Source organism: Harpia harpyja, chromosome 20, assembly GCF_026419915.1.
Source record: "Harpia harpyja isolate bHarHar1 chromosome 20, bHarHar1 primary haplotype, whole genome shotgun sequence".
NCBI lineage: Eukaryota > Metazoa > Chordata > Aves > Accipitriformes > Accipitridae > Harpia > Harpia harpyja.
The window spans coordinates 9304645-9319890 of NC_068959.1; the positions used below are offsets into that span (position 1 = coordinate 9304645).

The 15246-nt window shown below is 44.5% G+C and overlaps 1 protein-coding gene across 1 annotated transcript in view; it reads right to left on the reverse strand.

Annotated features, from left to right (window-relative positions):
- ADAM19 (ADAM metallopeptidase domain 19) overlaps positions 1-15246 on the reverse strand; it is a 35586-nt gene that overhangs the window by 4012 nt on the left and 16328 nt on the right. The window contains exons 7-21 of the mRNA XM_052772230.1: positions 14860-14925; positions 13387-13458; positions 12384-12550; positions 11128-11212; positions 10741-10880; positions 8919-9096; positions 8163-8252; positions 6717-6912; positions 6327-6435; positions 5595-5799; positions 4425-4505; positions 3245-3353; positions 3007-3142; positions 2708-2774; positions 1930-2145 (exon numbers count right to left, since the gene is read on the reverse strand). Coding sequence (XP_052628190.1) covers positions 1930-2145; positions 2708-2774; positions 3007-3142; positions 3245-3353; positions 4425-4505; positions 5595-5799; positions 6327-6435; positions 6717-6912; positions 8163-8252; positions 8919-9096; positions 10741-10880; positions 11128-11212; positions 12384-12550; positions 13387-13458; positions 14860-14925 — 1917 coding nt within the window. The remainder of the gene's footprint in view (positions 1-1929; positions 2146-2707; positions 2775-3006; positions 3143-3244; positions 3354-4424; positions 4506-5594; positions 5800-6326; positions 6436-6716; positions 6913-8162; positions 8253-8918; positions 9097-10740; positions 10881-11127; positions 11213-12383; positions 12551-13386; positions 13459-14859; positions 14926-15246) is intronic.

A 15246-nucleotide genomic window follows, 5' to 3' on the forward strand; every position in this document is an offset into this window, starting at 1 on the left:
GGCTAAAAGCATGTCATATTCTGGCTACTAGATGATCCAGAAGTTTTAAGCCTTGAATTTTGCAAGCAATAGGGAAGCTATGTTCCAGACCCTTTTAATTAGCCACATTATTGATGCACTTAAGGTTGGTTTTCACACACATACACTCACTATATTATTGCCCATACAATGCCTGTAAACCCTATGTACATGTGCCCGTACAAACACACACAGCCCTGTACCCACCTACAATCAGTTATTACTTTGTTTGTGCACACAGCTGTCCCTAATAGGATACTCAGAGCATTATATTTTCCATTTGTCTAATGACTTTCAGTGTAAAGCATGCCCCTGGGGAGAAGTTACCCACACAAGATCTAACTGCCTGCTGTTGCTTAGTCTCTGTGCTGTCGCTGGCTTACAGGTGTTGATTTAATAAACACAGCTGCACTCACAACTTGGAGGGCACCCAAAAACCCTGCAGTCTCCTTAGACTATGCATAAATGTGGTGCTCGACGGCCACATCAGCCGATGCTTGGGGATCTATCGCTCTCCAAGGACCCTGCCCTGTGACTGCAGGAAGGACAAGGCAGACTAAATCCCACCGACTGCCGGGTCCAAAGAGCTCCTGTAGGAATAGCAAGAGAGCAAATCTGGCAGATACTACAAATGTCTACGAAGGACGCTGACACTAGCAAACAGTGAAATTAATGATTTCCCCTGTACCTTCTACATTTTGTGTCACTCCTCCAACCAAGAAATGGCAAAGTTTCTTTTGGAAATCCTAGAAAAAGTGTTCCATCTAGTAGGTCTGACTGAGATAAAGAGACTGGATGCATTGAGGAGGGAACACAATGGAGATTGTGGGGAACTTGTCAACAACCAGCTGGGAAGGATACCTATTCCTTATTGACTACAGTCAGCTTCCTGCTTTTGTTTTAGTTTTCTTTCCTGCTGAAGTGCCGGTTGTTCACAGGAACAACAGAGCTAGAAACAAATCCCATTCACTAAAATATTTTGGGTTTGTTTTCCTCTATATCTTTCAGAGAGAGACTGCCTGGGAGCCAGCCTCCTGCTATCCCCTGTAACTGAGCCCTTTGCTTCTTTGTTAGACATAACCTGATAAAGCTAGTAAGGAAATATTTTGGTAAAATGGACTTAAGTCCATCTGAGTGATTTTCTATCTTTCCCATAAGAATGTGGGGTCTGTACTAAGCTCAGAACAAAATTGCCAGCAAAAGAAGTAAATCAATACCCTTTCCTTATAACCCTCAAAATAACCTCATGGCTAGGATGCTCACATAAGATGGGGTCAGTCTGGGTTAAGCCTAATGTTTCCTAGGCAACATGCTAAAGGTCCCATTTCTGCTCCACATCAAAATTTTCTTGAGGCTCCCAAGGCTTTAGTCCAGGAATGGCCAAATGCAAGATACCTGGGGGATCTTCCCAAGGAATGGAGATTCTGTACTCCGTACTGAACCTCAGACTTATCACTGACTGGTAATACTCAAAAGGGCTTGTTTCCAGGAGATAAAATGCATGCAAATGGTAAGAGGAGCTATGCTAGGCTTGCTCAGGGAAAAATCCATACAGTCCTTTTATTCCTGGCAAATTATCTATCTGATTTGCAGCTAAAAAATGTTTAGATGACCTTGGTAAGGTGAATGCTGCTTTGTGATCCAAGCTACCTGACTTCAGGTCCAGGTCAGAGGTATCAGGGGACCTGAATTAAGAGTAATGGTGCCTGCTGGCATCCAGCACAGTCATTGTCAGCTGCACTACAAGGGAAGGAAAACCACCAGTAATTGTCCTGTGGCGAGATGGAGCACGCACTAGTGAGCACGGTAACTCCTACACCCCGCTCCCAGGGTTAGAGAGGCTTCACCAGCCTCACTCAGAACAAACTTCCCATCAAACGGCATCTGCAGGACAGCGGGGCGACTCCGTACCTGAGAGAGGGGGGGTTTGGGAGCAGGAGGTGCTGGCCTGCTCGGGGGTGTCCGCCGGGCAACGTCCTTTGCAGGTGCCGGCTGCGCTGGCCCAGTGGGCTGCCCCACGCCGCAGCTGTAACCAGTGGAGAAGGCGGGTGGCTGCTGCGTGTTTATTCGGAGCCCTGGAGCTTGCTGGGGAGGAGGTTTTGATGGGATTTCAGGGAAGCCAATCACCTGTGCAGAAGACCCAGAAATCCCCGGAGTTAGGTATTTCCACTTCAAACCACCTTTTTACTCTCTGCTACGCTTTTGAGGATCTACATGAGGTCTATGAACCACATAGTAGAAAATATTGCCTGCAACACCAGTATGCCTTGTATATGTCTAGTAGGCATTGATTAGGTAGATTGGGACAATTTGGGATCACAAGGCAGAAACAGGAATCAAGAGAACAGAGTAACTCAGGCATTAGCGTTATAAGTGACTTGCAAATAAACCCAGGGTTTGCAATTTCTGTAGTTCTGAGAAGGGGATGTGACAGAAGAGGATCTATCAGGAGCAACAAGCGGCCACACAGGCCTGGTCAAATCCCAGCTCTTGCCTTTAAGGAAATCACTAGAAATAGATACTACATACAGCTCCCACTGACTTTCAGCCATGGGTGATGTCTGTCTATTTTTGCATGGGATCCTTTGATAAAACCACTATCCAATCGCAGTGTGAGCTGGAACCACATCCCACATCTTAGAGCAACTGCATCTCTCCTGAGGGAGGTGGAAGGTGACCTTGCCCTTACCTTCCTCTGCTCCTGGGGGGTTTTCAACTTGAAGGCAGGGTTTGCATGCCCATTTCCAGACGTGTCGCTGAAAATGAGAGAAAGAAAAGAGTAAGTGTTATTTACTTGATATGTTTTCTCCTTTTTCTTTGCTGTATTTTCCATTATGTTTTAACTGAAGTAAAAAAATGAGAAGCAAATACGGACTATACCAACAAACCCATTTAGTTATATTCCTCACAGCCTTTGCAATTTCTCTTCTGTCCTGACATTGAAAGGGGGTGGATGCAAGCAGACAAGGCACAGCACTGACAATTTACCTGAACTGTGGGGTCTTCTTTAGAGAACAGATGGCAAATCTATTCCACCATTTCATATAATAGAATAAAAACATGATTCCAACGAGAAGGAGAATGGGAGCCAGGATTGCGAGAGTTATCACAACTGCTGAAGGGCCTGAGGGCAAGAAAGTAGAGTTAGTTAAATGGAAAACTCTCTGCTCCCAATCTAACTCAAGTCCTTCTGAAGTGCCACCACAGCAGAGTTGGACCCACTCACCTTCAGGCATGGGGGGACCACTGTCCAAGCTTCCTCCCCTCCCCTGCTTGTTGCAAAACGGGGGGGCCCACCCCTGGTTGCAGTGGCAGTTCTTGTTGTTATTGCAGACCTGGAGCAGGAAGACTCAGAGACTTTAGTGCCAGCTCCTAAAGAATCTGCAAGCTAAAAAAAATGAAGCCCTTGCTGGATAAAGCACTACAGAAGAAACTCTTATTGGCATAAATAGGGAGTTAAGTGCCGGGAAACATTTTCTTTTCAGGAGTGACAGTGCCTTTTATTTCCTCAGAAATTGTCCCTTTCTCCAAAAGACAAGTGGCTGAAGCGCCACTAACCTGGATTCAGGACAAAAGCAGCATTTAAAAGTTCCTTTCTCTTGTTCTTATCTCAAAACTGAAGGACTTCCATCCAGTGAAGGTTTCTTTTTGCTTGGCCCATTGCTATTTGTTTTATTGTCTAGGCAGCCCCTGGAGGGGGGCTGATCCCTCTGATTAGGGATGTCCTGTGCTAATTGTAACATTTAATTTGATTCTGTGGAATAGCTGACAACTATTTCCTACAGCTTCACAGACTGTAAGAGAAGCAGCAGACTGGGAATGAAAGAGTGGGTTGAGTCCCTCTCCTTGTCAGGTACATCATGGGGCCTCCCAAGCTGCTCAGGGAGGCACACACTGCTGCATTTATCACTCCTCTCCATTGCCTAACTGGACTATAGGGACGGAGAGATGCTGATGTTTTGTGCCAGAAACGTCTACAAAAGGTATAAAAAATTCTCGCCAGCCTTTTCTTTCCATCCCCTGGGGGCACAGCAGAGCACAGTTTGGGATAAACTGTTCTAAACATGACTTTTTACTGTTTTTCCCTCAGTAAGCCTGATTTTTTTTTTTTTTTATTCAATCTAAACTGGGCCCAGAAGTTTTTTCTGTAAGATTACCCCTTCTTGTTTTCCATTCATTGCAATTCATATCCCTCCTGTGGACTTCCTTAAATCCTATGTCAAAGGGACACTCACAGACCAGAAAATGCATCAAACATGAAAGGAATGTGCAAATTAATAATCAAGAAGCCAAAGTCTGCAGCAAACCTAAGCACGGTATCAGAACTGAGTTGAACAACCATCCACAGATGAATGGCAGCTCATCCTGCTTCAGTATGAAATGGAGATGAAAAGGAAGACACCTACTCCATGCCCATGGCACTTCATGCTACAGCTTTCAGACTCGAAGATGATGGATGTGTTCTGGCAGCGTCCCTCAAAGCAAACCTGCAGAGAAAGGATCCAAAAACTTAGCACTAGCTCTTTGGGTTATGTACCATATTACTGCCTTACTATTTTGTGACTTGCAGGGTCCCAGACACCTTGGCAAAACAAGTAATACCATGGTGTCCTGGTTTCGGCTGGGATAGAGTTAATTTTCTTTCTAAGTAGCTGGTATAGCATTATGTTTTGGATTCAGTTTGAGAAGAATGTTGATAACACACTGATGTTTTCAGTTAGTATAAACACTACTTAGCAAAAAGTCAAGGATTTTTCTTTCAGCTTCTCATGCACAGCCAGCAAGAAGGCTGGAGGGGCACAAGAAGCTGCGAGGGGACACATACCATGTGATGTCATGCCCAGTATATTAACTGGGGGGAGTTGGCCTGGGGGATCGCTGCTTGGGCACTAACTGGGCATCAGTCACCAAGTACTGAGCAATTGCATTGTGCATCACTTGTTTTGTATATTCCACTCTTTTTATTATTATTGTCATTTTATTATTGTTATTATTATCATTATTAGTTTCTTCCTTTCTGTTCTATTAAACTGTTCTTATCTCAACCCACAAGTTTTACCTTTTTCCTTCTGATTCTCTCCCCCATTCCACTGGGTGGGAGGGAAGTGAGTGAGCGGCTGCGTGGTGCTTAATTGCTGGCTGGGGTTAAACCACGACCCATGGGCAGGACAACAGGCCAGGAAGCTAACCTGGTTCCCAAGCAAACATTTAATCACTACCCTGAATCGCAGCTAACACACATCAGAGAACTCAGAAGTTGATAGCTTGGCCATGCCCATGTGGCGAGTCTGTGGAGGAGCACTCTGTCTTGATTTCTAATTGTGTGTCACCTCTAAGCAAAACAACCTCAACCAACTAGCAAATCCCAAATTTAGCACTGGCCCTGGCCTTTATGTGGCAATGACTTAAGGTATGGCCTTTGGTTTGTATTCTTCCATTACTTCTCAGAAGCCTCTAAGAAATTGTTTTTCTCTTGCTTTGCTCAATGAATGGCTTGATAACCACAAAGCACTTTCCAGATGGAAAAGTGATACCTTGAACCTCCCCAAAACCATTACAGGCAGGACTGTACCCACATGATGGCTCCCACATTTTGTTCCTGTCAGCACCAAGCCAGGATCGAGCATCTCCTTTTCTTCACTCTCAGATCTGTATACATGGGTCCCTCGGCACCTCAGCTGCGTCCTCTGCGTGCGGATAGTTGTGTCTATGGCCACCGCGTTGGACTGCAGGGGTTTGGAAGCAGAGCTCTGGCACTGGATCTTCCCACATTTAGCATCTCTGATTTCAAAGGAAAGGCTAAAGTGATTATTTCTGGCTTGCTGCATGTTTTGCAGGCATCAGCTCTACATGTAAATTAAAGCAGCAATGTTGAGGCACTGTTCAATGGCAAAAGAGCAAGCACCTCCCAAGAGCATGCCCCCAAGCAACAGTGTCTGATGGGTACTGATGGTACCATTTCACTGTCCCCATGGGTAGGCCAGCCTCAACAAAATCACAGATAAGACTAAGAAGTTTTTGTCTCAGTTAAAAAGGTACATTTAACCTATGGATTTGAAAATCCCCTCTTCTGTTGCTTTGGAAAAATACCAACTAGATGTTTTAAAATGCAAAAGGCAGGGAAAATGGTAAACTTAAAGCTGCAGTCGCAAGGGCTCTAAGTCCGATGAGGATGCAGCTGGTTTCCCAGGAGGCAGAGGGAGGGAGAGAAACCAAAGCATGGATCAGTTTTATCTCCTGGCCCATAATTTTGTAATATATAAAAGCATCTCCAACAAGCAACTCTTGGCTGCCACTCTGCTTTCTACCTCATCTCGCACTTCCTGTAGTTGCCGTAGATGTCCTTCCCACAGTTCCCGTAGATGTCTCCAGCGGCATTAACCTTCTCAAAGCAGGCGTCTGGTGCCGGCCTTGCTCCTGCATGGAAGAGACTCAGGTGGCTGATTCCTGTGGAGCCCGGCAGCCCATCTCACCTCATGCCAACCATTCAGTTGCTCCTTTTCTCGGACGGTTTGAGCATGGGAAATTTTTGCTGCCTCCTCCAAGCAAGCAAGGCAGGAGAAAAGGCTCCTCAGACTTCACTACTGATAACGGGTATGGAAGGTACTACTGCCTTACACAGGGTGAATAATAGTAGGATGCCACATAATATTGCCTGTTCAAAGGACAACGTATTTCGCTGCAAGTAGTGTCCTTACCAGGCCCCCACAGCTGCAAGCACTGGTCTTTATATGTGAGACACATGCCACTGTAGCAATACGCCTTTCCTCCGTCGCAGGAAGCCCCATCAATTTGGTAAGAGTTGGGGGGGCAAAACGGTGACTCGCCAGTGCAGTATTCTGGGAGGTCACAGAGTCCTGATCTTTCCCTGCAGAGAGTTCCCGGAGACATCAGCTAAAAAGATACGAAGGGAAAAAAATTGAATTATTGCTTGGCACCTTTGTGGTTTCATGTCTGCACAACGTCTCCCTGTAGATAAGAAAAAATCTTGCATGTGTCTCTTCATCCACCTTGTCTTAGGTTTTTTTGAGGTCAGCAGTGATCCAAATGACTCTGTAACTTCATTAACTGGGTGAGCTGTGTAGAATCAAATTAATGACTGGATCCCTTCCCTAGGTAGCAATGAAATCATGCACAGAAAATAAGGCTGCTAGATCTCAAGGAGAGATCAATCCATCTCCCTCTACCCTACGGTACAGTCTGATTTACCTAAACCATTTCTGACAGATGTTTGTGTAATCTGTTCTCAAAACCCTCCCTGTTTGGGAAGTTTGTTTCAGTGTTTGGCTGTCATTTCTGCTGGAGACCTTTTCCTAATGTAACTTATGTCTCCCTTGCTTATGAGTTTACCCAGTTCATTCTTCCTCCTGTCCACCATGGACATGGAGAATGGAAGGGCATACACAGTTACATCTGAGAGGTTTTTCAAAGTGTCTTGTGAAAGGAATGAGTCCAGGTGGATACCTGGAAAATTATTTTCCACATGCTCAGGATAGGTCAGTAAGAGCACGCAGTCAATGTGCAAACACAAAAATGAGCTTAAGAGAAATGTTTGCCTGTGTTCATTTTTGAGGTAATTTGTTGTCAAAGCTTGAGCTCTTTGGCTCCAAAATCAGAAACACATTTTAACCAGCCTCTATAAGGAGAGCTGAGATTTAAAATGATAGTGGGCACACACATACAATCCTCTTTGCTAGTGTTTCTTCAGCAAGCATCTGGGCTAAAGGAATTCAACTGCATCCCAGAAAAGAGCAAATACAGCATCCAGCCTAATCCCCAGAGGAAGCGTTTGCTCTAACAGCTCTGCCTAGATTTCTTCTAGAGCCAAAGGAGAGAAATATTCATTCTGATTCATCCCATCCCTAAGTGTTTAAGAGAGGCAGTATGACTTCATTCCAGCAGCATTCACAGCTCATCTTGAGTTATCACGGGAGCCAATTAAATCAGTCAGCTAGAAGAAAGGACCCTACTAGTTTGATTGCACTCATAGCTGTTGTACCTAAAAATCAGACCATGTTGCTTGCAGGTGAGGAGCTGAACTCCATGTTTGGCTGTGTTTCCTCCCCTTTCCCCTCCGTTTTTCAGCCTCACACTTCCACCATCGTTATTCCCTCTCCTCTCTTAGGAAAATCCAGACATCCCACCTTGCACTGATGACAGCAGCTGCCATGGGCACAGTCGGCACCCAGCTTCAGGGAGCAGGTGCTGGCGTCGCAGCAGGGGTTATTGCATTCCTGGAAGACAGCGAGATGCAGCAGAGTTTACGATGCAGATGTTCAAGACAAGAACATGCCAGAGCATTGAAATGTGAGGCTGACGCTAATCAGCTCTCATACATGATGAATTACATGCAAACAAAGTAACAGCAGTACGTTCCTGATACCCAACACGTGCTGAATTACAGTACTGCATAGTTGTATCCTCTGTTGGACTGACTGGATACTGTAGGTTGTGCTCCTTAACATCTGGTGAGTCTGGGCTGCTGGTTCCAGTTCCTTTTTGTCTTATTACTCAAAGTATGGATTTGGAGAAGTGAGATGCAGCACTAAGAGAAGTCCCATCTTTATCAGGAATGGAGCCGTAGGTAAAGTGAACTTATATATGAAACTGCGACATCTCAGGTTACTTTTTCTGATGAAGCTTTCGTCACCTCTATTCAGCCATGGATTACACCACCCCCGAGTTCTGGGATGCATTGTACTACACACTGTGAATTTAGACAGACGTGATACTTTACAGCCTTGATTTACATTGCGTATACACTTACATACAGGGAAGGCATGCATATCTCCTGCACAAACAAAAGCTGTTTACATATCACATAACTGTATTTGCAAAATACATAATAAAATCATTGTGTCCCACTAAACCCCAAATAGTTGGATCTGAACAATTGTTACCTCCACCTCTCCACAGTCACACTCCTCCCCCTCTTCCAAGTAGCCATTTCCACATTTCTTCCCACCATACATTTTTTTGGTATCCGGCATATTGGAGAGACACATCCCTCCACCAGACTGCAGGTACTTCTCCAGCTCTTTTCTATTGCACTGGTTGAACACCTTGGGGAATGGGTGCCTGAATATGGACAGTGTAGAAAAACATCAAGACAGATCTGGGCAATGGTTCAGAGAACCAAAAATGAGCACATGCAAATCCTGACAAGTGCCAAAGGACACAGGTCTCTCTCTGAAATCTATGAAACTGTGCTAAAGCGGATTGTGATTTTGTGTGCCTGTTCAAAATCAGATCCATCTGGATTACATTTGACGATAAGGTGAGATTGCACTGCAAGACTATCTAGTAATATAATGGCCTTAAAAAATAAACTTTATTGAAATGAAATATGTTCAGTTAGATTCGACTTTGATAGCTGACAAGTATGGCTGTCCTTACTTGCTCAATACTGAAGCTGTGGCTTATTCTCAGCTGTTTGAACAAGCCTGCAAATCCAGCACTCGGACGGTGAATAACTCTTGTGAATCTAACTGCTAAAATAATATTTCCTTTTTCCTATCTACTGCCTCGTTGCAAAGGATGTGAATATTTGCTGTTACATGAATTATTAATTTCTGTTGCTACAATGCCAGAATCTATGCACTCTATATATGACCGTACATGTGTGCATTCATGTTGTGTGTTCTACTTGCATGCCACTATGTTTTCACTTCTCATCTAAATGTTCTTCCTTATTTGGAGGAAATCATGCACATAAAAGAAGATATCTATGGAGAAAATTTTGTTAAAACCTGCTAAACCCCAAGGAGTAAGGCTTGAGGAAACAGGGAACGTGGCTTTAAGTGAATGGGTTTGTCCGATGTTTTTACGTGACTGAAATATAGAAGCTGTTGTGGTTCCTCATCCAAAATGAGCTTTAGAATCCCTGTGGGTTTCCAGAGTCACTCTCACTTCCCCTTTCTCTTAAAGCCAACTATTTCTTCCCTTTTAAGCACAGGCTGTCTGTGGCTCACTGAAACCAAGCAGTATTCTTAAGACAACATGCAGTCGATCTGTTTTCACGTCTTCTGACTTAGAAATATAGCCCTATTGCTGTGCCTTTTAATAAAAATCAGTTATTTCCTGAAGCAATCCTTTTTCTGCTCATTACCACATTATAACACACATTAGCTTTTGCATGAGATGCTTTAGAAACACTATCAACTATCTATCTATGCATCTCGTGTGCAACACAGAAATTAAACCCATGTAAACCTCTACATGCCAAGGTCACACATGCTCTGGTCACCCCTCATTTCTCTGTACGTGCTGGCAATAGGCAGTCCAGGTTTTGCAGAAGGATGTGTGTGTATATGCATTGAACTTGCTTTGGAGCGATGGAGCATTTGGTTGGACACAGTGGGAAGCACAAACTCAGAGATGAGGGATTAGAGGGGTCCTGAGACAGTCTCTCAGGACAGAAGATAGGAAAATTTTCCTTTTTACCAGACAGTTTAGAGCTCTGGTAGAGCATTTCTAAATGCTTCCAGGTCCTTACATTACCTAAGGCCAAGCTCAGGCAGGAATAAGTTCATTGGGAATTTAGCAAATTGGTACCGATAGATGAGCCAGAGTTTGCCCAGCAGTACTTTCTCTATAAACACACTGGCTCCAACAGGCAGCAACAGACCCACCTTCAGTCTGCATTTCTAGCTCTTACTCCATCAAGGCTCTTGTAACGAAGCCCTTTGCATTTCTCCATGAGACCCCGTAAGATGAACTCACCCAGTTGCAGAAGCCATGATGCAGCCTCCATCTTCTGCCGGGGTAGTGCAGCAGCCAGCTGAATCATGATTCATGCCAAAATTGTGTCCCATCTCATGGGCAATGGTAGCAGCAACACCAATGGCATTATCAGAGTGATCCTGAGCAAGGTGAAAGAGGCACATCAGCATTTTACCTGTGCCTGTCCTGTGCACCTTTGAGTCAATGGGGTAAGTGACACTTCTCATTACTACATGTAGAAAATATCTACTGAAGGTATTCCTGCCTACGAGCAGGTGAGCTAGAGGCCTTCATGGGAAATATTTTCTTCCTGAGCTTTCGGAGGCATCTCTCCTATGTATTCACTGCTGGCAAGAAACATCATATTAGTTCTTAGCAATTACTTACCATGTTTACTCCTCCTGACTGGAAATCAGAGCACATGGCCATCACAGGAGCCAAGCCCACTGTGGTACCTTGGAAGGGCACACCCCTAAAATCAACCCAGAAAGACCATGAAATAGCACTGAGGCACTTGAGAAGGCAAAACAGAGAAATGCATCCTGCAGTCCACAGCTTTATACATACACACAGTGTCAGGTGAATACATTTTCTTTTGGAGTATCTTCAATTACATGACATTATAGCAGAGCTACAAAGCCTTAAGACCTGTTTTTCTTGGACTAGTACTTTGTTTTATGGGCCAACCAGCCAATCCTATTTTTTTATAATGGTCTGGTGCCAAAAAAGTGCTCCTGCTGAGCTTTGCAACAAGCACAGAAAAGACTATTTCTGGATCCTTAACTGGGTACTGTTTGAGAATACTTAATTTACCTTAAGCCTGATATTTGCCAGCTTGGGATTCAGGGACTTGACAGAGTACTAGATAACGCCTTTGAGGTGCAGCCACGCTCGGCTCCTGCCTGGCGAGCTGGAATTCTGCACCGTCCCTGCTGGCATGTCTGAAATGGAAGCCCTGGAAACTGTGCTTAGGACATGACCAGGTAAAGATGAAATACAGTAATGCTAAAGGGAAAAAAAAAAGAAAACCAAACAAACAAAACAAGAAAAAAGGCATTGTATCTCTGCATTTCAGTCCTACAGGTTTCTCCTCTGACTCACCACTATTTACTGGTGGATGAATTACCATGGAAGAGGTAAGGAGGTCTAATAGTTGCTGCAAATTTTTCTTCCAATCATATCTGTATTGCTGGCCATAGCTACTGGCCCTAATGAGATCAGTAGCATGAATCACAGACCATCAGCTAGCTCCCAGCACCATGTTCCCTGTGTCTCAGTGGGATGAGTTAGGAATGGATGCCTTCCGCAAAGGGCTTAGCTCCCCTTTACAGGTCTTGCTTATGGTTCAGATTTTCTTGAAATTGTACATGTAGCTGTGACAGATCAGATGCAGCTGCTTGTGATATGCACACACAATAAAGTTGATGCACTTTGATGTGTGTGTATTGAGACTGCTGACAAGCCTGGGACCTCCACTTTTCCTAACATGGTTGTGCTCTGAGTGCCAGAGCTTAATGCTGGCTGAGCAGCCTCTACATAAATCTGCCACTCTGAATCTTAGAACAATATAAGCTTACATACTGATTTCCCACCCAACCAACCCGCTAGTCAGAAACAGGTTATTTCAGGAGAAATAAACTTACGTGATTAGTTGGGCATTATCATGTTTTCTGTGCACCCGCTCCTTGCTGCTCCAGGCCAGAAAGGACTTCAGGGTGGAGTAGGGATTCTCAGTTACATCGCATTTATTCCAACTACTCCAGATCTCCAGCCCCACCAAGGCAATCCGGATATTCAGGGATCTGTAAAACTAAGATACAGGAAGGAAAAGAGATGACAAAATGAGCACCACTAGTTTATTTTACTGTGTTTTAAATCTTGAATATAAACCCTGCTAAATGCTACTACAGATACACATGTCCAGAGAAGATGCTTCCTCTGGAAATGCATTGCAATTTAGTGCCACACGTCTGCAGAGAGAAATGTGCACCCCCAAACCTAAACACGATTGAGCTAGAGAAGCTGAACTTTCACTTTTAAATGAATGACAGATAATCTAGAGAAACAAAGACTGGAAACTAACATCACGTTTATCTTTAGATGTGTCAAAATTCCTGAAAAGAGGAAGGAAATAATCTGCTGCCCACGTCAAGTACAAACAGGACAAGTCTTCACGGGCAGCAGGGTAAAGGGAGTGGTGGAAGGAGTTGAAGGGGAGAAGGGGAGTATGAAGGAAGTAGATCTGAAAAGTAGAGACGTTTACTTCAGCAGCACTGGGTACCACTGCAAGGATGACCTCTGAAGGCTCCTCCCAGCTCTACTTGCCAAGATTCCTACAATTTGAAGTGAATACCTTAATCTCTTTTCAAAAAGCATTATTCAGGTAACACAGTTAATACAGAGATGTATAAAAACACAGAGATGCTCACGCTGGTTCCAAGGTAAGGAATGGAGATTGCCCCACCCTGTCCCTGATGTCCAACAACAGAATTGTTTGGCAGATGCTCTCCACTCCCCAAGTCACTGGGGAGGATTGCTGAAACATCATTCTCTCTCCCAAGAAGGCGGTCTTCCTCTGTCGCAATTAATTCTCATAATTCATGATTTGGGCTTTGCTTTCCTCATTTCATGCACACCTGATCTCACCTTATCTACGTAATTAGCAGCCTCCACTAATTTAAGCCTTGTTGCTTCAATGTTGAAGTGATGCTTCTGAAACTGAACAAAATGAACATGTCAGGCAGCACAAAGGCAACTAGGAAGACCTGAAATGTGTTAAAACAAGTCCCATTACTCTGGCAATAAGAAGGTAACTATGAAGTGAAGCCTGAAAGCCTTCCTTCACTGTACATCTGACTATAAGCCCACCCATACATGTTTATTCAGAATTCATCCCTGGCATCCCACTGTAGTGATGTTACTCAAGTGGTGGTAGTAACACAGTGGTGCAACCCAAACTTACCAGAGCCCCCAGAGCCAGGGACTGACAAAGAACTGACAAATGTGCCAGGTAAAATATATGTTAACGTGACTTCATGTCTGAGATCGAGGCTGCCATACCACTCATCACCTCACTCATCCAACAAATGGGGATGCATGTCATTCAACAAATTTGCCTATTTAAACCACCTGGCAATTAATGAGTTAAATTTAGCAAAATGTTTGATTCAAGGAATTAAAGTTACAAAATATTTAGATTTTTGTTTAACAGATGATAAAACCTGGGACTTTTCTTCTAGCAAGGGAGACAATAAAGTAAGGGCAGTTAGCGACAACACTGTGAGGGTGTCTACCCCAGCTTGTCTGATCAAATGGTGAACAACATATGGCAGTTCCTGGGTATAGTGTGTTTTCTCATAGTTTCCGTGGTATCCTGCTGCCTAATAGAGAAACCAAAATAGGTTCTGCTTCTAGTTTTGTTCAGAATAAATTATAGCCTGGAGCACTATGTGGTTTTCCCTACTGGAGTTTCAAGCTGTAAATTATGAATAGGACCAGTTTGACTCCCGTCTGTGCTGGAGATTAAATGATCACCAAAACACTGCACGGTTTGCACTGTCAGTAAGTACATCTGGTGTGCTGTCCAGGCTGGGGATGGGGGAGGGATTGCTGACTTCACTGGGTCTCTTCCAGCCCTATTCTATGATCTGGACCCTTAAAAATGTCTATTTATATATCTGCTACCAGCTCAGAGCAGAGGATGATCACAGTTATCTTCTCTAGAGATTAAGTGTACTGCAGAGTTAGAAGCACGTCGTTCCTGGAAACCCACAAGTCACCCTAGGCTGAAGGCAGTCTCGCCCATCAATAACTAGGGCCAGCCACTGGTACCTTGGGAAGTCGGGACTGACCTCCAACTCTAGCCCGTCATCCAAATCGCAACCTGCATCTCTCCCTGGCCAACAGTGGCTGACAGTGGTGGCAGAGAGGTCATGGCTGCTAGGACAAAAGTGACAAAGACACAGCTCTCCCTGTCTGCTGGTGAAGGTAGGACCATTGGGATAGCAAGAGGAAACCTGTTGAACTCCAGCTGCCCTCCCCACCCCAGGAGATGCTGCAGGTGGGATGCTCGCTCTGGGGCCAGTGCTCAGTTGGTATACACATGATCCCATTTCTTACCTCTGCATAATCAGCCACGAGCAGAAGCTCCACGTACTTCGTAGCCTGCAGAGTCTCCCGTTTCACCTGCGGCAGCATCAACATAAGTTATTTCCCCGATATCCCCCAAGAAACTCTTCATAAAACATGTACAGGTCATTTTTCCCAGTTTGTTTTTCACTGGCCATTCTCCCCGTCCCATCACACACAGGGACCTCCAGATGTGATTGACTTATAGCAACCAACTTATAGCACCCACTAGCTACAGCAAGTGCCCATAGGCCTGTCCTCAGCCCACCTGATTGTTCACATATCAGATGCACAAATCTGTGTAGGAACAGGTACAGCCCAGATTCCTCATGCTACACAATAGTCCCCAACACTCATTTATTTCCCTGCTGGAGCCAC